Consider the following 25,498-nt stretch of genomic DNA (forward strand, 5'->3'; position numbering starts at 1 on the left):
GACAGTCTTTTTTTCTTTCTCCAGCAGTTCTTCATCGCTGGTAGCTAAGGCAATGATGTATGAGCCAATGTGCTCTGAGCATGCTATTACATGTGCGTTTTCCCGATGATTGTTGGGCTGCACTTGTAATAGTACTAATTGCGAGGGCTGCACTTGCGTGACTGTTATTACATGAGCACCGTTAGCACCCTATTTAGGTGGGATGACAGTTATCGAAATCAGCGTTTCTCAACTGCAGTCCTCAGGAACCCAACAGGTCATGTTTTCGGGATTCCCTCACTGTTGCACAGGTGATGTAATTCTTGTCAGTGCCCCAGACATCGCACAGGTGTTCTTACTGTAGGATTATCCTGAGAACGTGACCTGCTGGGGGTCCGTGAGGACTGGAGTTGGGAAACACTGGTATAAAGGACTGCACAAGTGCTGACGTCACCGCTGAGGTAGTAAGGGCTTGTGCAGAGTATTAAGACGGACAGGCTTCCCCGCTGAATCATGGGCTTCTCACTCAGCGCTTCACATAGTGACGCAACGACAAGTCGTTACTCAGCCAGGTTTTTTATGCTGACTGAAAGTCAACGATAATGAATAAAAAACAATTTTTGTGCATTTACACTGGACGATTATCGCTCAAATTGGTCACTGTTGTTCTCTTCTGAAGGGAGCTCATTACACCGTTATATCCATCATATGGCACAAATGGAATAGTTTGGCATGCTGCGCTATTCTTCCTCACCCAATTTGTAGGAACGGCCAACAGAGGCTGCCAACTGGGCCTTATTTTGTGAACATTTACAGCCGATCACTTCCTTGGGGGTACTCGGCTGGGACTTCTTCTCATTAGGGGGTAGTTTGCTTGAAAGATGAGAAATACTGTCCTAGACTGATGTGCTGTTACAACCCCATCTGTTGTCTAAAAATAAGGTCGCTTTCACATGGGTGACGAGATATCGCCGTGAGAAAAAAAAAGCAGTATCACATCGGTGGTCCGTGCGATATTGCTGCATTTTCTCACTGCGATAACACAATTGGTGTCGCTACAAAGTCGCACGTGATGCAACAATGCCACGTGACTTTGCAGCACTACGTGCAAGGATTTTTGGGAGAGGGGGCATGAAATATAAGCCTCAACCCAAAAAAAGCCCTAGCTGCATTAAAAAGAAAATAAAAAACAAAAACACACATACATCACCTAAGCAGCGGTGTCCAGCTCCACTGCATCTTCTCCCCGACACTTGTCTTCAGGCATCTCTTCCTGGCCAGGGATTTGAAAATCCCCACCTCCAGGAAGCGCTGTCTGATTGGTTGTGCCTCTGATTTGGCTGAGCACTGCGGCGCTCAGCCAATCAGAGCCAGTGCTTCCTGGAGGCTGGGGATTTTCCAATCCCTGACCAGAAGTGATGCCTGAAGACACGTGCCAAGACCGGGGAGAACACTTGGCCGAGCAGACAGCACTTCTTAGGTGATGTATGTGTTTTTTTATGCAGCTAGGGTTTATTTTTGGGCTTTACAGTAGCAGTTCCTTCTGTAAAAGTTGCATCGCACGAAAACCACATTGTCATGTGATGCAACACATAGGAAGGGTCTATAGGGGGAACAAGCTACAAAACCTCACAAATCGCAACTGTATAGAGCATGATGAGATTTTGCTGTCTTGCAATGTCACAGGCCACAAAACATGGCTCATGTGGAAGGACCCATAGGAAAGCATGGGCTCTATATACATGCAATTGGTCGCACTGTTGCATTCTTAGAAAATCGCCCGTGTGGTAATGGCCTTAAGATGAATTTTCAGACACTGCTTACTCTGAGTAAATGTGAAGTTTCAGAGATCCTGAGAGCAATTACTAATTGAACGTATATCAAAAGTTGCAGATATTTTAATTAAGCTGGATTTAGCCCGAGTTCTTATGAATATGGATTTCCCCTTTAAGGACATTGTGCTTGTGACGGGCTCTGATTATTTCCCCAGAAAGACAGCGAGCGCCTGGTGAAGAGCACTAAGACAATGGTTTTTCCAGAGAGTTGATTTGTGTGTGGGCTTATGGACAATCATCATAGGCAGAAGGCCATCATTAGACCGCCGGCACATTGTCCAATACGAGGAGACTGCAGCCTCGCTCTCTTTCAGCTTTTGACGTCTTTTGAAGTATTTGGGTTATTTCAATGCGATACGCAATTTTTTTCTTTATACATCTCCAGCAATTTAATAAGCTTATATTAATCTAATAGATCAATATAACTAAAGACAGTAGAAACGGCAGCTGTATTATAAATCCTGGATTAATGGTCTCTGAAGGCCAGGCCTGGCTATATGGGGCCAATTATAAGTCAATCATTCAGATAGATGGATTGCTTGAGGTTTTCGACCATTCAAGGTTTCATACGACCAAAATGTATTTCGTATTGTATTTAGTTAGCAGGAACATAGGGGATAGAAGGAAGGTGAGAATATGTTCCTGCTAACTATATACACTATTCTAGCAAAGCATTTGGACACCCAAGCACCTAGATGCTAACACAGGATGTTAAAATTATGGCCCTTTTACACGGACTGATACAGAATCTGAATGATTATGGCTCAATGTAAATGCATGCTCGGACTGAAGGATAAACAGGCAGTCACTCGTTTATGGATGACTGCCTGTTTACTGTGAATGAAGGCAGGCGGGCCAGAAAGATTCTTATTACGGTGTAAAAACACAGAAACTGTAAGAACACAGGAACAATAAAAGGGCCCTTAACCGGGTCTCCTTTAAGCCCCAATGACATCAAATACTCTCCGTGGCATTCGTCCTACTACAATCCGATACACAGCAGTTGGTATTTCCCTCCAATCATCCTGCAAACATCTGGAGAGTTCTCTAAAAAACAATGGATGCTGTTTCTATTCCCTGATTCGACGTTCCAGTTCATCCCAAAGATGTTCAGTAGGGTTCAGGTTGGGGCTCTTTGCAGGCCAGTCCAATCGTGTAACATCCATGTCCTCAAAGCAACGCAAAACAGGATTGAATTTGTGACAAGGACAGCTGCCTTGATGGAAGAATTGCTGACCTTTCCCAGGGTATAGTCACATTGTTGACAGCATATTATTGTCTACAATGTCAAGGTACACCTCTATGTTCATGGTTCTTGCAACCACAACTAAGAGATTGAGACCATGCCACATAAAATATCCCCAGACCATAACAGAACCTCCGACACACTAACTGTTGTCACAAGATTCTCAGGCAAGAGGTGTTCTCCAGAATCCTCTACAGATGGACGCACCTGAATGATCTGAAGATGGAGAAGCATGATTCGTAACTCCATGGAAGAACGTTCTATTGCTCGATTCTCCAATGAAGACGCTCCTTGCACTATTATAGCTGGGCCAATGAATCATCTTTGAGAGCACTCACCAGACGTTTGCAGGATGAATGGAGGGAAATACAAGTTGAAGTGTATCAGATGTTAGTACAAAGTATGGCACAGAGTATCCGATGTTATTAGGGCCAAAGGAGGCACCACTAAATATTAACATATGGAAATAAATACTGCCAATTGTGCAGTAAACTTGGATAAACAAGCACACTCTATTCGGGTAACATGGATATTTTTATTTCAATAGTAAAAAGGGGGAATAAGGTGCTGCAAGTTTGGTCTGCCAGCACTTATTTCCTAGAGAAACTAATCACTGGCATGTTGAAATCAAGCATACCTCATTCTTGTTGCCCCTGATGTTGGAGACAGTCTGAGTGCCCTCATACGCATTAGGTTCTGTTCAGATCAATATCTAGCTCTCCAACAAGGGGTTACATTTGGCTACCTAGTAACAGTATTCAGAGGTATCCTATAATAGATCCATTCACTCTAGTGAGGCAAAGGAGTCCAGAAGGGGCCAACGTTGGACTCAGACCCGGTTTCTGTTTACATCTTTTTTGGAGGACTCAACCTGGTAGACTACGCTACTGTGTCCTTCAAAAATAAGGTAAACAAACAAACTAGTCCGTGTCCAAACTTGGAAATTCTTCACGATTTTCCTCAGGGTGAAAAGATTTATTATGGCAAAATCAAACATAACCCCCTGCCAGAAAGCTAAAACGAAATGTAACCTGAATCAATTCTTAGATTGATAGTAACATAGTATGCAAGGCCGAATAAAGACATGTTCATTCAATTCAGCCTATTATCCCCCAATGTTAATCTACAGGAAGGCAAAAAATAACCCTAATAGATGTAGAAGCCAATTGCCCCCCTTTAAGGGGAAAAAAAATTAAAAAATTCTCAACTCCAATCTCGAAAATCTGAATAATCCTTGGATCACCGACCCTTCTGAAGTTATTAACAACATATAATATTATATCAGTCAAGAAAAGTGTCCAGGCCTCTCTTGAACTTCCATTGATTTTGCCATCACCACGTCCTCAGGCAGAGCGTTCCATAGTCTCACTGCTCTTACAGTAAAGAACCCCCCTTCTATGCCTGTGTAGAAACCCCCTTGCCTCTAGAAGTGATATATTATAAATATATAATTTCGCACTACAAGATCAGTTGGGCATCATCTAATGGATTCTATTTAGACTGCTCCAATAAAAGCGGAGGGAATAGAAGAAAAAAATAATCTTTGTTCCACCGGTCGCGTCGTTATCTGTGCACACATCAGCAGTCGGTGCACCGCATGCTCTGTTCAGGAGCAGAACTACTGTCAGTAATTATTTTTTGTAACATCAGCAGAGTACATTCATAACCCTGAAACAAATCAAGGGTTCAAGCAAACAAACGTAGCAAACGGCAGTACAATGACCCCCATGAAACCACACTAGTTCCAAATGAAATGAAAGAAGTCTTCAAGGGAAAACATTTACAAGTGACCCCATTAAACATCTGAGGGAGTCCTTTAAATTGGACGATGGAAGGCGAAAAAGAAAGGAAGGGCAAACAGATCTGTTATAGAATTCTGGTTGTTAGAAAAACGCCAAAAGAGCCAGTTGTAAAATCTCACTTTTTAAGATCGCTGGGAGGGAGATATTTTAAGAATGCAACCTTTTCTAAGGGTAAAGTCCGCCTGGCTTCAAAGACTGAGGAGATGAGAAAACCCAAGGATTTGTGGGAAAGCAGATAGATGGAGGACGGATAAGAAAACTGTGACAATAAACAAAAAACAAATACGACACGACTTCTTCGCGTAGGTTCCTGCCGGTGTCGCACTCTCTTGTACAATACTGAAAAATTCCCTAAAAATTAATCTGCACTTTATTTATTTTTTTTTTTTTAAATATACCAATTTTGTTGCCCTTTACAAGTCCCACTTACCTTACAGGTGCCATTGAAGAACATCTGCCCTTCCGGTGGCCGTTGTAAACTCTGCATGCATCCCTCGCGTATATTAGGCAACTGTACGATCTGCAGTTGTATAAGGTATCAGATAAGCAATCGGAACAAGCAGGGTTCAAGGCTAGAAATGGAGAACTACTGTGGTCTGATTTTAGGTAAAACCTGAAGTTTCTCTATTGTGATGGGACATTTCCAATGTGCTCAAACCTGGCAGCACAGGGTCACCCATAGGCTTTAATAGAGGGTGACTGCCCATGGGCATCCAACTCTCTGATACCACCAGACCGTTCGAGACTGCTGGCATATCCAGTTAATAGATGCTGTTCGCGTTAGGGATGTACCTTAAGAAGGGTTTCCACATTCTGCAAATAAATGTCCTGGACATTATGGGAATAAAATGCCAATTCCTACCCAAATGATCCTCCCCTGCAATCAAACCTTCTGTTGCTGTAAGGCATTTAAAGCAAATGAATCGCCTATATAGGTGGCCATCTTTCATGAACTGCACTCAGCTACATTCAGAGATGGGCTTTACTGAAGAATTCATGGATCAAAGACAAAGACAGGTGGAGACCCATTGACTTCTACAGCAGTGTTCCTAGCATGTGCTGTGACAGAGGTCAATGTGCAGGGAAGGGTAGGAGGTGAGGGGTTACCATCACCTATTGTGAGTGGTGGATCCAGTGTCTGTCCTTGTTTTCCAGGGAAATCCTGATGACTCGCATCATAATCCACAACCTTTTCCTGCATCATCGCCTAACAATGACGTGGAATCCACGACCTTTCCGCAATGTCAATTGCAGAAGGGTCTTGGATTGGGCTGCTTCCATTGACTTCAATGAAAGCCATCCGCACAAAAATGGAGCATGCTGGGAAGAATTTATGCGGGATTAAGCCAACGTTACAGGCAAAACATTTTTAGTAAAGCCCCTTCTACACGGGACGACTGTGAGGCACTTCAGGGTCCCATAGCCATCCCAACCAATGGTGGCTCCATTGACAGTAAACAGGCAGTCGTTCACAGATGAAGGACGGCCTGTTTACATGGCATGATACAGCGGTAGACCAATGATCAACTTTAGGTCTGCATGTCACTGCATGCGTTCACACTGCACAATTATCGCTTGATCTATAACAGGAGCTGAAGTCTGATATCCAAGTCAATGGACACAGTCTCAGTTTTACTACTGAGAATTTTTTAGTCATTCTCATCCTTGTACCACCAAGTCTCTGTTTAGCCTTCGAGTTTTGGTAAAGAAAAATGTCCGTCTCATACAGATATATATTCTAGGTTTAGAGAACACAATGGCCAATTACTGATTTTTGTTAGCCGCTGTGAGCTGGACTTTGACTACTTATTAAGCATATGACCCCAAAAATGACCTCTATTACCCCAGAAGAATCATTACCAGACACTCTGCTAAGAAGGGACAGAAGAGAACCGTCTCTAGCCTCTACACGGAGTACTAATGTGTTACATTAAGCTGGCTATAGATATTAGAACAGTTTGCTGGCTTATGGGCGAGTTGTTCCGCCAACATCTCCAGGCTTTATTTGTTGAAGATGTCCTCTGACATCTTACGTAATCGAGATGATCTGAAATTGTCCAGACAGACCGGTATCACCAAATCAAAAACAAATCCAACCCGGCCCGCTTAAACCGGAGGTCCATGGCTCGCTTCTGGAGTGAGGAAAGCTAAAACCATAACTGTGTGAAGACATCCAATATGACCAAAGGCAGTTCAAATTCTATCTGCTCACCGATCTGGCTTTACTAGAACCAATGGGAAAGAAATATCCCTTTAATAAAAGTTATGATTCACTTTGAAACAAATGTAGTTGGTTCTGCAGTTTACATACAAGAATCCGTTCACACTGGCATTTAGGGCTTCGGGTCCATTTCTGGAGCAGAAAAACGGACTTAACAGAAAAAGACCTTTATTCATAAATCGCACGTATATATTAGGCAGCACCTTACATCAACTGATATTATAGGTCCTGTCTGGAGATGAGCGAGCGTACTCGCTAAGGCAAACTACTCGAGCGAGTAGTGCCTTAGACGAGTATCTTCCCGCTCGTCTCTAAAGATTCGGGTGATGGCGGGGGGAGAGCGGTGGGTTGAGGGAGTGAGAGGGGGGGGGGGGGGGGGGGGGAGAGATTAAGAGAGAGATCTTCCCCACTCTCCCCACGTTCCTCCCCACTCTCCCCCGCCGGCACCCGAATCTTTAGAGACGAGCGGGCAGGTACTCGAATAAGGCACTACTCGCTCCAGTAGTTTGCCTTATCGAGTACGCTCGCTCATCTCTAGTCCGGTCCCAATTGGGGCTTGCAATTCTTTAATTCACCTATGACAGGTTTTTGGAGTGTGGGAGACACAAGCACCCAGAGGAACCGGCACAAATGCCGGGAGAACAAACTCCTTGCAGATGTTGTCCTTGGACCCCAGCGCTGCAAGGCAACAATGATACCCACATAAACCTGTTTTTTCCCCATTCATAAAAAAAAAAAAAAAATGCTTTGTTTGGTTACGTTCAATTCGCTTTCTTTTTTTTTTTTTTGCAGGAACAAAAAAGTCTGCAGCACCATTTGTTCCTTTAAAAGAAAAAAAAAGGAAAGAAAAAAAACTGAAATTTAACGGAATGGAGGCAAACAAAGCTTCCAGATGGAAACCATAAACAGGTGTGAAAAATTGACTCGTAAACAAAGTTGAGAAGATTTGTATATGCATTGTTTTTTCTGTATGAATCCTGAACTGCAGCGCCAAATCTGTAGGCCGAGTCAACATATCGGTGTCACCCCCTGCTGGTTCAGTATCTGGGCAGAAGAGTTCAGAAGTGAACAAACTCTTTAAAAATATAGGCATCATGTTATAGAGCCGGAGGGGCTGAGCAGACTGATATATAGTGTTATGCGAAAAGATTCAGTAGAACACCTCTGCTTATTCAGTGGTGAACAGTCCAATGGGCGGAGTCATCAGTGATTGACCGCTACCCCTGTATGTACAGTCATTCATTGATCGCTCCGCCCATTGGACTGTTCTGCTCAGAATGTGCAGAGATCTAAATGATTAAAATATAATTCTACTTTCTCCAGAAAACTATATATCAGTCTGCTCAGCTCCTCCGGCTCTATAACATCACGCCTGTGGTTTGGACAGGGACCTCAAGCTGACAGATTTCCTTAAAGTTCTACAGAAGTAAAAACAAAAAAAACAAAACAGCTATTGCCCAACATCCCAGCTGTCCCCGCAGGCACACCCAAGTGACAAGTCCGGTGGCAGTTTTGCACAATCTCAGCAACTGGTGAGATCATGTAGATAAAATTAAAATAGAAAAGCCCACAAACTAGCAAAAACAAATTTGCACAGAGGAACTTGAGAAATAAAGCTGGGTGTCCATCGGTCAATTGTAATACTCTTATTATAGGGTCATGACTGGAACGACTGATAAAACCGGACAGAAATGAACATTGGGCAGCATACACAACTGTGCGAAGATTTATTGTCCACGTACGGGACCTTCTACTGGAATGTAAATACTATTCCGTGCTTTGGTTCGTCGTCAATTGTCAAAAATATCTGCAATCTTTATTGTCTTGTCAGAACTGCTGTTGCAACAGCCAGTACCGCCACCACCACCACCACCACCACCGATTCCGGCTGCGAGTCCGGCCAGTGACCCTGCCTACCTCTCTAAACTGTACTGTGGATGACCACGGAGGCTCGCTGGCGGTCATGCACAGTACGTTTTTTTGTTTTGTCCATTTGTACTTCCCACGCCATTGCATAGCGATGACGCAGGTACCCACAGCCCATACACAATGTGAATTGTGTATGGGCTGCGGGTCGGACAGCCCCCATCGACCCCAACTAATGCAGGCCGTCCACGTGGATTCCACGGCAAAATGGAGCATGCTGCGATATTCTGCGAGAGTGAGCAAAAATTTGAAAGTTAATGCTTTCCAATGCCTGTGGTTTACGGTGCATATTCTGCGCAGATAGCAATTGCGGAATCCGCAATACCAATCCGCCCACGTGAGCCCGGCCTTATCCTAACCATATGACAAATTAAATATCTCAAAGGCCATGACTTCCAAACTTTTTCCCACATGGGGCCTCCAATGCTCAACAACCACTGCTGTCATGCAGTCCTCGGGGGTAACGCTTCAGTTAAGTAACACTGAGATACCAGAACCCTCCTACAGAGCGTAATAATATTCCAGTCAATGTTGTCCAGTAAAGTTAGTTTTGTAAAACTAAAATGTGCCGCCTCCATTTGTCATAGCCACGCCATCCTGAACCACCAACCGCGACACACAGACAAAACCGGAAGACACGTACAGCACATCTGCTTTATACATCTCAGAGTCCGTCAACTCATCATTCCCTGCATTAAAGTAAAGCTTACTGCTATATTGCTCTCGACTGGGATCCATGAGATCCTAGTTGGGAAACGCTGTCCTTATGTCACAACAGATCGCTTCAATAAGGAAGATGGAACAATATCTCTGCGGCGCCACCTATAGGAAGGCAGCATTCCTGCAAGTCAATGTCAGACTCTCTAGACAAGCCTTGTAACAAAAACTGGGAATTGAAGAGCGAGCCTTGATACCATACACAGACAGCTGTTTCGGGGTTTTTGCCACTCATCAGTGTGCAGTAGGATCCTGGATTGGCTAGTGAGAGATACGCACACCTTAAACGGCCACATTCTTAGCAATGCACGATTGGCACTTTCTTGTATGGAAATTAAGACATGTGACTCCCAGAGTGCAACATAAATTCAAATGACCAAGTTTTACGAGGATCAGTTTCATTACAAATCCACACTAGAACGTGAAAATAAAGTGATATGCGCTGTTTTCAACTAAGCCTGGTCATCAGTGCTAGACTAACCGGATTTCATACCCTGCCAGTCTTCTTGGGTTTTCTTGTGCAGCGGTGTGACGAGTGTACAGAGAATGGTGTCATTGAGGAAAATATCCAGTGAAAGAGGATCTTGTGGGCATAACTTGTCGACAAAAGGGGTCAGAGGAGGATGTCAAGAATCCTTTTAACATCGGTGCTCCACCTAAGGTGTCCAAATGCACAACTTCTCTTTCCTTATCACAAATGGGCTACAACAGCAGAAGCCTTTTTTGAATGCCACTCGGGTGGGCAAAAAAAGCAAAAATTGTCTCACTGAGCAGTCGAAAAGCATTGCCTGGTCAGATTAATCTAGATTTGTTGTATGAGAATTTGGTGCAAGCAACATGGTGCATGCACCATTGCTGTCACATTTCCAGCTGGTGGAGGTAAAGTAATGGTGTGAGGAAAGCTTTTTTTGACACACCCTGGGTCCTCCGATACCTGATCATCATAATGACCTGGTGAGGCTCACAAGTCCAAAGGAGGTGCAAACCTATTAGATAGGCGCCTTTAATAAAGTGACTCTTGAGTTTATTTCAATTCCAATTCTATCCATTCAGTCGTGTCCAACCCTTTGGATACTCTGTAGGCCAGTCTTCTCCATGCCTCTATAGTCTCTACAGCTGATTCTTCATGGTGTCCAGCCAACGTGTCTCTTGTCTTTATGGTTTCCTTTTACCACGGACCATTCCAAGTAACATCTCTTTTTCCAGTGAATTTGCCCTCAAAGTAAGCCGGTCTCTGTCCCGTTATCTCACCTGCCAGGGACGCCTCTGGGCTGATACAGTCTATGCCAGCTTTGTTGGGGATCCATAGACGTTTTCTCCAACACCACAACTCGAAAGAGTCCATTTTTCTTCTGTCCGCTATGCTCAATATCCACATCTCACAGCCATGTGTTGAAATCGGGAAGACGATGACTGATTCTGTCCCTTCCCACTGTCCGCTCAAAGCGCAGCGAGGGTCGCAACACATAAAACATACCAACAGTGGCAGTCACGTGGCTATGGGTCGGACAAAGACCGGGTGTCCAACCCCGTAAAACCTTCACCATCAAGCTCTATGGATCAGAATCAACATTAACTGTATATCAACATGAAAGCTATAACATTTTAACCCTTTCCAATCCAATTTTCATCCTGGTTTTCCTAGGGGGCTTACTCTTTTTCTGCTGTTACACAATGGCGCTATATGCTGGCTAAAGCCAGTACTGCACAAGGTGACGCATTGGATAGACTCCGACAGCAGAGAGGCTGGCAATATACAGTAAGAGAACCCAGAGGGACGTCTTCCAACATCGGAGCTGTACAGCCTTAAACCATAATGTCTTAAGACGTCAGACAGTGGATTGGAAAGGCTTAAAGCCTTCTCAGAGAGGACACCAAGCTTACCACTAACAGAATAGGGAGCGGAAAAGTAGGCCGCACCAGGGTCTTATAAGGAAATCTGTCTTTATTGCCCATAGCAGCCAATCACAGCACAGCTTTCATTTCTTATGCTGCCGAGGTAAAATGAAAGCTGCACTGTGATTGGTTACTATGGGCAACACAGATAGATTTCCTTTTAGACAGCTCTCATAAGAGCCTTGTGCCGGCCATCTTTACGGCCCTCCCTGTGTCTTTCAGCAACCAAAGACGGACACTCAACGGATGGCGGGTAGATCTTAGAGCTCGCCCAGAGAATCTGCAATTAATCACAGCGGAGGAATATAAAGTTCATAACTGTAATACACCTTCTGGACAAAACATGCAAAATATCCATATACCACAGCAGACTAATAACTTGTACTAGCGGCCATTAAAGCGGTATGGATGGTAGTCGGTTACACCCACTGGGCAGAAGACTGAACATATTCCCAGCACGGCTTGTGGCACAACGTAAGCTTTACACCTCCAAGAGGTGCAATGCAGACGGCCCATGCCTCTTATAAAGTGGCTAATCCCTACTGATATATTAAAATTGCTTTTTAATTAGGTCGTGAATCCGCGCCTGTTTACTTAATTTAGCCTGCGACTCCCTTCTGTGGGATGTGTGCATGTTCAGCAAGTGCCTACACCGGCAAAGCAAACACGCCACCCTCCACGAAAACGCATGACGCGACACACTGCGCCTACACACAACCTGTCCCGTATGTACACATAGGGGGTTAGGGGCCGGTGACATCAGCATTACAGGTGCATCTGGGAACCTGCGTCGCCAAGTTCCGTTAAACAGGATGCCGAACGTCATTAGGGCCTATTTCGCTTTATATTCACAGACTCGCCCAAAAAAGTTAAGTCTATGGGTGCATAGAAAAAATAAAATACATACAGCATAGGCATTCACATCCATGTCCGTGGGTTTTTTTTCCGTGCACCCCATTTTCTGGGGCTTGTGAGAAAACGGACATCACTTGAGCCCTCTTGTATTTAAATTTTTTTGCACACGAACAAATGACAGATGTAAAAGACCACGCAAAAAAGCTTGTAACATGTACACATACACACACAGCAAAGGCTGTTTAATGGCTGAAATTTACATGGGCATATGCAATGAGCCCTCAGGCCAAGTTCCCACGGGACGGAAATCTTGTGGCTTGGCCGCACCAAAAAGCCGCGAGATTTCCGCGAACTTTGGAGCGGAGCAGCCACCGGCATTCCATTGCGTCTGTCTCTCCCCATAGAGAGGAGCGAGGCCCCAAGGGAAAAAAATAAAAAAAATGAATTTACATGCTGCGGCTGTCAATTCCGCGCGGCTTTGCCACAACGGATTGGCTGTCCCGTGTGGACGAGATTTTTACAAACTCTTATCCACGTGGCTGGCTAATCGCAGGATTAGGAGCCACGAGAGGAATTGCCACACAGAAATTCCGCACAGAATTTACGTGGCAAGTCCGTCCCGTGTGAACCCAGCCTTATAGAGAGAAAACGCAACCCAAAAGTGTTAATGAGCCCTAACATATTACAATCTCATGAAGACAGCACTTGGCTATATGTCCTATTAGGGCATATGGACATAATAGAAGGGGCACACCGCTTGAGAATCCCCTCTTGAAGCCAATCTATAAGACCACCGCCCCACTCTGGCAGACCCATCATGCCCATACATTACAAGGCAGCTTTTGAGGATGTGTCCAGCCAGAGGCAGCCTACCCCTACGATAACTGAAAACAAGTGGTCTTCAAACAGGTTGTTTCGTTAAAGGGGTTTTCTCGGAATAGGTCATTAATAGCAGATCAACAGGTGTCCACCGCTTGGGATTCCCAATGAACAGCTGATCTTCTGGCTTACTGTCAGTGCAGCGGGGCTGGACATCCACATCAGTGGTCAGGGCTGGAAGTGTAACACTGCTTCGCTCCCATTTTGGCCTCAATCCTAAATGGGAGCGAAGTCGCTTATTATGCTTCCAGCCCTGACCACCAATGCAGATGGGCAGCCCTACTGCATTGACAGTAGGCCAGAGGATCAGCCAATTGTCAGGAATGCCGAACACTGGACACACCTTGATCTGTTACTGATAACTAGAGATGAGCGAACCTACTCGGCCATGCCCCTTTTTCGCCCGAGCGCCGCGATTTTCGAGTACTTCCGTACTCGGGCGAAAAGATTCGGGGGGCGCCGTGGGCGAGTGGGGGGTTGCAGCGGGGAGTGGGGGGTAGAGGGAGAGGGCTCCCCCCTGTTCCCCGCTACTACCCCCCCGCTCTGCCATGCCTCCCCCCGCCCCCCGAATTTTTTCACCCGAAATCGCGGTGCTCGATCCAGTAATTACTCGAAACGAGCAGATTCGCTCATCTCTACTGATAACCTATCGAAGCAGAGTGTAGAGTGTTGCAAGAGTGCAGAGTCATGTAGTGCATGGTTTACAAACAGGGTCAGCAAATAGTTAAATAGCACTCCGGGAATGCTCATCATCGGTGACCCCCTTTGTAGCCTAGATTAGGTAAGAGCCAGTGCCGGAAATTCTCTTACCAGTGGCTCTTCTTACAGAGTCAACTCCGGTCGCGGCCACATTTACATCCGATGTTGTGTGTACTGGATGTCAGTCTCTTCATCCAAACCTACAAGAGCCTTGATGCGAGACTCATAGGCCCGCACAGAGAGACTGAGTTCTGATGCACACTGCAGGTGCTGTAGGACTCGAGAGTAGGGTCATGTGGTGGATGGGACCAGGGCCGATTATTCTGCAACAAAGGCCACCGATAACAGAACTTCCAGCACACTCTTACCCAATTTAGCTTACAAACGAGGGCACCAATAATAAAAAAATTCCCGGAGTGCTTCTTTCTAAGCTACATTATCTGGCATAACCTGCTTGTTCAACTGCTGCTCATTAGGATTTGTAGACCTCTAATAATACATTACAAAACTAGAGCAGATGCCACCTCGTCTACGCACGCCTGGAAGCCTTACAGCAATGCCCATTCTTTCTTCATGAAGGTTAAAGAGGCAGATTTAGGAATTCACACTTCATATCTTTAGTTTGGGAGCCACTGGGTTCGAGAGGGTTTTATCTGTAGCAGACGGTACAAGGGCGCTGCAGAAAGGTTACTTGCGGGCTACTGCTCGGATTGTTGACTGTAAATCCAGAGCCTTGTGTTGTTCCAAGCAAACAGACCGCTCAAAGATATGCTGAGCAGATCCTTATCACCCATCAGAGGGAAACATTACATAAGTAGCATGTTATACTAAAGGATCGCCCAATACATAATATACAAACATAAAGCATCACAAAGTTGGTGATTCTCCAACTGATTCTGAAATGTAAAAATTTGTTCACTGGGCCAAACTTTGATAAAAACTTCAAAATGTCTTGATCCATAATTACTAAGGTTATTAGCGCTACTGTTGGCTTTCAATGTCAAAAGGCCTTTTAGACAAGTAGAAGTGATCATGAACGTTCACCTGATCTGCCCACGTGAAGTGACCACTGACTGCCTGACGTTGGTGATCGCATCTTTTATGTGGAACCAAAAATAAGCTGTTGGCAGCACATCCCCCGTTTACGCGGCAAAGATGCCAAGTAAATGCCCATTCAAATGTCCGAGTGCAAGTGGCACAAATTGCATCATACAGCACATGGACACGTCTATGTGCAGTCCGATTGCATATCCAATTATGATCTGTGAATTGGACCACAAAAGGTAGTCATTCGCTCAAAATGCTCATGTGAAATAGCCCAATTGGCTACAATGGGTCCAATTGCTGTTCATGAAATAGACAGGCAGCACTCGGGTAGGAAAAATCTGCAACCTGAATGGGCTCTAAGTGGCACGTCCATCATACAAACGATCGGTCATCTTCTATACGGTTTGAAACGCACTGCATGATGGTCACTTAGACCTCTCCTGCTCAGTGCAGGATTCACTAAATCATCCCAGACAGATATTTGTCCAGCCTTTGTTTGAACACTTCCATTGAAGGAGAGCTCACCACCTCCCATGTTAACCTGTTCCACTCATTGATCACCCTCACTGTCAGAAAGTTTTTTCTAATATCTAATTTGTGTCTCCTCCCTTTCAGTTTCATCCCATTGCTTCTAGTCTTGTTCTTCCACTATTTTGTGCTGGATCGGCAACGGAACCTTCAACCAGATGTGAAACCACCCATACATAACTAAACGTATAGAAGCAATTAAGGCTGCAATCCCCTGTTGAAATGAAACCAACTGACTATAATGGTGTCCATTCGGATTTCGCTCATCTGTCCTTCATTTAAGCGAAAGAAAAAGCGCTGCATGCGCTGGGTCGACACGGGACTGATTTCCAGCGCAATATCCACATTCCCCCGCAGATCAGCCGCGGAATGCCTACCTCCACACCTGCACCATTTGATGCGGGTTTCATTGCGAATTCCAGTTCCTCGCTCGCAGTAGAGACGGAGATAAAATTTGATACGCCGTGGAGTCCATTTCCGCACGGGTTTTGTGCGGGTTATTTCCGCAGCCTGTGGATGAGATTTTGTAAACAGAGCAATTTCCGTGAATCTCTGCGGCAATGCCCCCATCCTAAGTGTTTTGTAGTTTCTTGCTTTGCTTTTATACAAGTCTTTTTTTTTTTTTAACCCACAATTTACAGCCAACCCCACAAAATGGTTAGGCTACATTTTCCATGAGGCCCTGCAATAAACGTGAATGCACCAGAGTAGAAGTTTGGAGGTTCCCATGCTCAGATTAATATCCCCGGCTGGCATATCATCACACGAGAGATCTTACTCCTAACAGGATGCAACAAATCCCGTGTGTCACCTGCCTCTCCGCCTGCGGGCTCCCCGCAGAATAGACAAAACCGGACCAACCAGTTTCAAACTTTTTTTCTTTAAATATCTGACAGACAAACCCGAAGTCCTGACTACACGGCACTCAAGGCCTCCCGCGGTAACAACCCCTCTCCGGAGTCAAAATAACAGGTTTAAGAGGCCCCCTTATCATTAGCTTATGTGCCTTTCTTCTTGAGAACATATTAACAAGCACAATCTAGAGAGGCTCGGTAGACAGAAGGAAGCCATGCCATAAACTACTAGTATTATCAAGCCATAAATCAGTCTTATCTCGCCTGCCTCACAGCTTCATTTTCTATCCAATTATTACTCGCTGTTAACCCCAAGCAAGGCCAGCATAAAAATGCAAACAAGATCTGGAAGATGTCCTACCATGAAGAAGAAGGAGAATCACAGATAAAAGCGATTGGATTCACTAAACAACTCTGCAACACGCTAGAAGTACACATAGATGTACTATGGATCCGCGCTGTACGGATCTCATATACTGTATGTCATCCATATACACTCATAGGACAATACCTCATCCCATTCATATGGAATCTGCAATTGCAAGAAGTTGACCCTTTAGAATGGCCTGGATTCATGTATTGAATACTAATTGTAGTCACAATTACAGACAAAAGCAATCTAATACCAATAACAGTTATATGGTGTTCACATCTAATTAAAGGACAAGGACTAATCATCCACAGTTCCAAGAGAAAAAAAGTGAACCTACGTGTTAATGAATTCTCCAAGAGCCATTTGGCAAAAGGTGTTTCAAGGAAGATAATGAGATTGGAAGTGTGCATTTCATAGGTGCATGGACCATTAAATAAAGGAGCACAAAGCCTGGTTACTGATAAATTGGTTCTCAAGTAAGATTTGCTAATGTGAAATCCGTCTCAATGCAAAGAATTTTCAGAAGACGTACTATGGAGATGCATGAAGCTGGAAAAGCCTACAAAAGCATTGCTAAAGACCTGTCTGTACGTTCATCCACAATGGAGATGTACATGGCCTGCACAGACATAAAACTCTACTCACATCGCTCGTTGTTTAGTCGTTGGCCGTGTTTACGTTGAATGGTTATCGTTCAGATTTGCACAATCTAACGATAATCATCTTGCATAAAAAAACAATAAGCGTCTGACAGTCATCCCAGCGATGATCGTTTAGTGAAGGGACGCACGGCGTATCAGAGATCTCTTCCGGCTGCCCACCTTCATTCAAACTTGACAGACCTCCCCAAAGGACTTCAAGCGTTGGGATAACAAATAATGGTGTATAAAAAAAATAAAATATTGAAAACTCAAGGACCACCCCTGTATTTTAGTTGCCAATTTCAACCAATCACAGCCCAGCTTTCATTTCTTATACTGCTGAGGTAAAATGAAAGCTGCGAGGTAATTGGTTGCTAGAGACCAGCTTTTTGGGCGATTTAGGACCACTGCAAAATGCCTTAGTAACATCAGGTATTATGTAAAAAAAGGAAAAAAAAAAATTTTTGAGAAGCCCGACTTTCAATAACCAATCCCTGCTCAATGCACTGGTAGATTACCTAGGGAGTCTACATATTATTACAAAGAGTGGCCATCTTGCACATTTTACTGTGCCCAAAAGTCTGAGATATAAATCAAAAAATTTGGTTCTTGGTGACCTTTGAAAAACTTAACCCCCTTATGTATTCCTTGACCCCATTTGATATTTTATATACATTCTAATAATGAACAAATACGTTTCGTTAAAATAATTATAAAAAATTAAATCCGAGATGGTCAGGTATTACCCATTGACCGATTTTGGGGATCTGTCCTGGAATGACCCGAACGTATTGCTTAACTTTAGTTCCTACGGTTCATTGTCCCATCTCTGGAAGCTAGCAAGTTCTAGCGAGGACAAAGGTTATAGGTCTCTGAGCCGAGATGACATAGAAGCAACTTGTTGACTTAAACCTTGATACATTTTATTAGTCAAGCAAATCCTTCCTTACCTGCCTGAATAACCACTCCCCGTAAACTAGCTGATGCAAGCAAAGAAAACCGGAATGCGACTCACAAGAGGCCAGATCTTCATGGGAAGTCAAAACTAATCAATCATGAATAATGGAAACCGATGAAGACCACCATACAAGTTCTATTGAGGAAGCCCACCACTACTTGGCACACAGCACCTCTGTATCACATTCTGTAGCAGTTACCATGACAGAAGTCATCAGGCTTGAGGGAAACTTTGCTAAAGTTCATCCAAGAGAAACTTGTTGTCAACAGCTCCAACCTTGCGAGAGTCACAAGCGTGATTACAGAAGCCGATGACCCCGTAGAAGTGCGTCTGCTGAACTGTGCTACTTTCATCTTACAGACGAGCACAAAAACCCATGTCTACTCAACAAATGTCCCGCCAGCTGTCCTCCTGGTCGGGGGTCATGATTAACACTCACAGCTGCACCGCAGCTCACATTAGTGTTACAACGGGGGGGCCACAGTCAGCTAAGGGGTCCAGTAAGGGTGCCTTCACACTTGCAATCGCGATATCGCTGCGTTTTTTTTTACGGTGAATTTCAATAGGAAATATGTTTAAAAAAAGCATTAAAATGAATTACCAAAAAAAAAAAAAAAGACCAAAAAAGAAAACACAACCTGATGCAAGTGCCCCAGAGTTTTTGGCTTACACGCATACGTCCGTCTGAATCCAGCCTTAGGCCAGTTTAACACGAGCGATAAAATTGCGCGATTCAAAAGTGAGTGAAAACGGTGAATTATGAAGCCAATGCTTTTTTAATGGTTTCCTTAATATTTGCAAGGTTTTTACTCATGCGATGTTGCATGAAAAAAAATAATCATGGTATGTCCTATGTTTTTAAATCGCCCCCATTTCTCTATGCAGCCTCCTTTTTATCGCATCACAACGCACAAACCTGCGAAGTGTTGCTTAAGTCTTAATAAGAAAACTGTATTTGTAAAAAAAAAAAAAAAAAAAAAAAAGGCTACTCGCTGCGACTGCAAAAAAGCCGCTGACCCCAAAACAAGAAGGGAAAAGGCACAAAGAATGTAGTTTGTAACGGGTTTAAGATTTCTCTTTTAGCCGGCATCTTACTGCAGCAATTTCTTGCAAAAAGGAAAAAAAAATGCAAAAGAGAAAAAGCCAGGAAAAACCCCAGTAAAGACGTGGCGTTCTTCTAAAACAAAAACTGTATGTTGCCCATAGCAACCAAGCGGAGCTCAGCTTTCATTTCTGACCCTGCTGTGATTGGTTGCTACGGGCTACAAGGTTTTTCTTTCAGACAGTTGTGATCAGCGAGGCCCCTTGTGTGCGGGGTCTGGCACACTTGGTGGCAGGTTTGGGGCCTGTAGAACACACCATGACACTTGGGCATTTGAGAAGCATTTTTTCTGCACATTTTTTACATGTTTTTTTCCCTATAGAGAAGTACAAACAAACAAAAACAAGACCCCATTATGCAGTCTGCTTCATTCGCAAATACATGTCGTAAATGACCCAAAAAACACCATCCAACGATGAATCTATGATGTTAAGGGCAAGCTCACATAGGCGTAATGACATCGCCGAATACACGGTGAACGGAGTCAATGACAGTACAACGATTAATACCCACTCAGACTAGCGTTTTTTTTAAAATAGCGCATAATACGCACGTAAAAGAGAACGCACGCTCTATTATACAGCGTATTACGCACAATAGATCCCTATTCTCTATGGGAGCGTGATAAGTGCGGCGTTTATACGGAACGTTGCTAAGCAACAGAACGGGAAATTTAAAAAACAAAACGAAAACAAGTCCGACTGCGCATGACAGCGCGCGCGAGATATGCTGTCCGGTACAGTGCAAAAATCGCTGCCCTACGCAGCAATATGCCCGCTCACCGCCAGCTCTCATAGTGATAAAACGCTGCGTTATACGTGCGGCGTTTTAGGCATACGCACGTTCAGGTCAGTACACGCCGCGGTGGGGCTGGGATGCAGAGATGCGGCTGTAACGCACTCGTGTTAGACAGGCCTTATTAGGGTTTTAACAGACGACCATGGTTTTCTCACGTTTCGCCGAACGATTCTGAACGAGCCAACGAGAGCGAAGGAGCTGGCGATGATGTCACTCGCTCGTTTAAACACTAATCGGCTGACCTTCTAAAAAGACCCCCAGGGTTCCCCCCCCCCCTCCTCTCCTGCATACCAGGACCCCCCTAGTCATCCCTATGCAGCAGCGATGGGACGTTTAGGTCATATCCCACCGATGTGCCAGAAGTGTTTGGGGAGGGGGGGGGGACCCTTTAAATAGAGCTGACGACCCCATGAAATATGTTTGCAGTCACATTTGTGGATTCTAAGCAATGATTCACTTTGTGGGCTCGCGGCCGCCGTCATCCGTCTCTATTAACTAGGCGGCTGCGCGGCGCTCGCTGATGCTCTGATTTCACTTAACATCGACATTTCTCCCAATGAGCTGTACAAAAAGAAAGAAAATCCTAAATTTAGTGCGGTTATGTCATTCTGGCTGCAGCATTGTGTCGTTCTGACAGCGGCGGCGCACACATGGAGCTCAGGAGAATTCGCTCATGGCTGAATCACAGCGCAGACTGTTTATCCAACAAGAGTGCGTGAGACCCAGACGTGGAGTTTATACGTGAAGACGGCGAGAGAACAGGGATGGGAAGGGGGAAATAAGACGCCGCACTACGGGAAGGTTATACTCTACGGTCATCATGTGAGCAAACGGCGACCGCAAACAGCGAGATGACGGCCATTGATTGTCTTGCTGTAATCACCAGACAGGCCCTATTGTGACGATTTCCGTACGTTGACACGCGGCAGATGACTGGCTGCAGTTTCTGCGACCGCAATTCCGTTTCGTATATTCGGACAGGGTCGCTCCAGCAGCACGCGCGCGGATTTCTGCAAACGCCATCGAAATGAAGGAATATTTGCAAAAACAAATTACTGCATGTGCGTATGCCCTAAGAACGCATTTCACACTGGTGAGGGTGATAATCGGGCTGCGAATCACAGTGCCATGCGGGAAAACATCGCTAATTTGCGCAAACCCATTTAAAAAAAAAAAAATGGGGTTCATATTTGGGTGAGATTTGTACGTCTCACAATGCACAAATGTCACACAATTTTCGTGCCAGTGTGAAGGCGCACAAATCTCGCACAGATATGAACCCCGTTCTTTTGAATGTACTATATTTTTGTGATATCGCCCATTAAAGGAGAAGATCGCCATCTCCTACCGCGGCGCGGAATTCCTTCAGCCCCGCAGTGATGTAAGGCGGTTTTCAGGTGACAGCGCCTCACGTCCAGGAGATTCACATGCATTGCGAGGGCGATATCGGGCGTGATAGCGCCCTCGCTAGTGTGAAGGAGCCTTAAGGTTGTGTTCAAATTTGGCATTTTTTTTTACTGCGTCTGTAATACGGACGATTGTCCCAGCCTGACCCGAAAGCAAAGCATCAGGATTGTCGCCATCAGGCAGGGCACTCAACCGTATTGCCGATGCGTAAAGATGGCTGAAAGTGGTCATCGCGGTGGTCATGTACAAGTGTCACAGCCCGCGGTTCAGTAGCGTAAAAAAATATGGCGTGAAAAAGATACGTACCTGTGAACACACACATTGAGATCAGCGAGTTCTATTCACTACGCAGAGCAAATCCGCCCGTGTAAACGAGCCCTTGGGGTTCTTCTACACGGAGGAATAAATTGTTGGAACGCACAAACGACTCATTTCCTTTCAAACGACGTCCTTTTTTTCCGCATTTTTACGTTCAGCTTGTTCACACCATCGCTGTCCGTCAGGGACATTGGAAACGCCTGCGAACGGTTTGCGAATGACTGTCTTTTACATACCACAGCAGGCAAGCGACGGTGATCGTTCTGCCCGCGACAAATGAATAATAAGCGATACGTTTAATAGCTTACCGCGTTTATACTGAACAATTATTGGTCATTTTCACACAATTCCATGATCTGAACGCTCATTGTTCCGTGAAAAAGACCCCTTATCTGCAGCCGGCCGCCCCCGCAGATTTCTGACCAATGACACTGGTAATACACATTATGACATTGGTCCAAGTTGGCCGTTACTGAACAGAGATGTAAGATAGAACCAGATCTTATCTATAAGGAGCGTCCTAAAGCCCCTTATACAGTGCACGATTATCGCTCATTAGATAGAACGGATTGCACGATGATTGTGCCGTGTGAACGCATGCAGGGAAGGAACAATCAGCAATAAATCAGATCTTTCATGGAGACCTAAAAATCACCATTGGTCCGCCGCTGCACGTTCCATGTAAACAGGCCGCCGTAGATGGACGGCCCGTCTACTGCGAATGGAGGAGGGCGGCCGGAACGATCTCCAGCCCGCTCCCCCTCCATTCACTGCCCGATGATCGCTCCCGTGTAAAAGCACAGCAGCGACCTTCCCGGGACGGCTCTGCGGCCGGGCTGTAAAATGAAACCCTTCTATCCCCTACAACAGAGTTGATCTTTCACGCTACAATCAATGTGATCGGCAGACAATTTTTTTTCCACACATCAGATGAGATTTCTGGCAGATCAAGTAGCCGTTTACACACAAGCTTAGGCGGATATTGGTTGGAACGCAACGAACCGCTCAGACATCTACGTGTAAAAGCAACCAAATCACAATGGAAACCACCAGACTATAAATCAGATCTTCATATAATCGGATGGAAACGTCACAAAGTGCCGCCATCATACCACGCACGGACAGTCACCATTAGCTCAAAGTCTGAAGGACCAATCAGATCACTGAAACGATCGATTGCGGCGACACATTTCACAATGTAGGGATTCGCGAGCGATACATTCATCAGAATGCTGGTCATACAAGGAATAAAACAAACCTAGAAGTGTGGATCGTTGGGATTAACGTGAATGTGCGCCCCAAATTCTCTGAAAACAGCGGACTCAAGACCCCCTTTCATGAGTCTCAACAGTGCGACATTTATGGCACATCCTGTCTACATGACGACAAAACCCCTCTAACAGTTGTGACAAGGCAGGTTTAAAGGTCCATTTCCACTGCCTGCTATTGGGTAATAGATCAGAATAATCGCGTGGGGTGAACGCGTCCGGGGAGTAAACGACGGCTGAGAATTTGCTCGCTTGTTGATGATCGCATCTTTTATACCATTATAAAATTCATCATTGCTTGGCTGCAAATCAGCGTCAAATCATTCGAAGAGGAGTGCGGAGGGGAGGGTCAACTCTTCCGGGGCAATCCAAAAACCCACCGTAAACGCCTGATTATCGGCATGTGTAAAGGACAAACATGCAAACACATACACACAGGCTTTCTTCCATTTAGCCTTATACATAAACCCAGCTGGTTTCAGTCGGGCGTATTTCAGCTCCGTATTTTTGGGACCGCAATATGGAGCCAATACGAACCTATTCGCACGGCCGTATTTTCCGCGTTTCTGCCGGCAAATACGGGTCAGTATGTGCCCAGTAAAAAAAAACAGGAGGCAGAAATACTGATGACACACTGTAGTACCGATGGCGCACTGTAGTACCGTCATCTAGAACACGAACGTATTAAAAGACAACTGTCTGACACCGGCAGAGTCTTGTTAAATTGTTGGGCCAGCTCATCCGGCTAATGCATACCCAAAGTTATAGAACACAGCAGATACGCTGCCCTAATAACCGACAGATGGGGAACATTCTGGCAAAGTCTAGAACCCAAAAGACAATTCCAGCTGATGCCCGTCAACATACCGTGCCCCCAGAATACGGTCAAAGGTGCCATAGAGGTAAGAGTGGCCACAAGTACTTACAGGTGGAATGCAGGATTCTTCACCCACTTCACAACCAACCAAACCCTTAAAGTCATCCAAGTAATGGCAGAAGACACCCAACTACTACCGTACGGTACCACTTTTATTTGCCATTGCCGTGAATTTGTGCCGAAACGTCCCCAGATGTCTCAATACGAAGTAACAAGTCTCTGAACATCCAGCAGAAGGGGACAAGAATCCTTCAGTATTGTAGACGTCTCGGGCGAGGATGACCAACAGGCAATGTTCTGATGGCACGTAGGTGGTATCCCACCTGCAGGAGGACTCTTAGGAACCATTTCGGTGGGCCGGTGGTAAGCCATCGTGGACCAACCTACAGTGCAGATGGGCACCGGTGGGTCAGTGGCACTGGTGGTCATCAACAAAGCAGCCCAATCTATCGCTGGTGGCACAATCCATTGTGGATGAGCAGGCACCCGCTGCCCACTTGCCATGTTTGGGCTAGCACTACATGCTTGTCATGGCTGGATGGCTACATGTGACACATGCTAGTACATGCATGTGATTGCAGCACTGATGAACAGGTTGCACCATGCGCCCCCCGCATCCCCGTCCCTGCTCTCTCCCCTTTGTTATGGAAGTTTCCCCGGACACGCCTGGCAGACATTCTCACCTTCATATCGTTCATTATGGTTTGGAAGAGTCCTCCCAGCGCGCTGCATTCCTTCTCCATGCCCGCGTCCATGGTCCCCGCTCCTGCCCCGGGCAGAGCCCCGTCTCACTGCACGTATCCGGTGTGTGGGCTCCTGCCAGCAGCAGACGACAGACAACCACTGATAATAAGCAGCGGAGCTCACACTGATCTCATGCCGCTGCAATGCACTGGAGCGGGGAGGGGACGAAGAACCTGGACACCGAGAATACGCAGTTTACGCAACGGAATAGAGCCCCCTAGCGGCCACACACCGCCTCTGTTGCTGCTGCTGTTGCCACATAGCCACGCCCCTCACCTTCTTCTCAGTCTACCGTAAACCACGCCCACTTATACATCCCTCCTCTATAGATTGTCTCCGAGGAAGGAAAAACTAAAAGGGAGGGGTTTGGCGTGACGTCATGCACTGCTGGGCGTGGTTTTTTACCTAGCGACGTGTGCTGCTTTCCGTACAAGTTTCCGTACAACTCTCCTTGGGAACGAAGGGCGGGGCTTTGGTGTGTGTACATGGGCGGGCTTGTAGCCACGCCCACAGGTGTGTGAGGACGCC

The 25,498-nt window shown here is 45.5% G+C and overlaps 1 protein-coding gene across 2 annotated transcripts in view; it reads right to left on the bottom strand.

The window, feature by feature from the left end:
• The window catches only part of LOC136588018 (protein MTSS 1-like), a 125,780-nt gene extending 100,649 nt beyond the window's left edge, over window positions 1-25,131 (bottom strand). For both annotated transcript variants that reach the window (XM_066586909.1, XM_066586908.1), the window contains exon 1: window positions 24,910-25,131. In XM_066586909.1, the coding sequence (XP_066443006.1) occupies window positions 24,910-24,981 (72 nt within the window). In that variant the 5' untranslated portion in view covers window positions 24,982-25,131. The remainder of the gene's footprint in view (window positions 1-24,909) is intronic.
• Window positions 25,132-25,498: the final 367 nt, after the last annotated feature.

The sequence above is a fragment of the Eleutherodactylus coqui genome, chromosome 13 (assembly GCF_035609145.1).
Source record: "Eleutherodactylus coqui strain aEleCoq1 chromosome 13, aEleCoq1.hap1, whole genome shotgun sequence".
In the NCBI taxonomy this organism is placed as follows: Eukaryota; Metazoa; Chordata; class Amphibia; order Anura; family Eleutherodactylidae; genus Eleutherodactylus; species Eleutherodactylus coqui.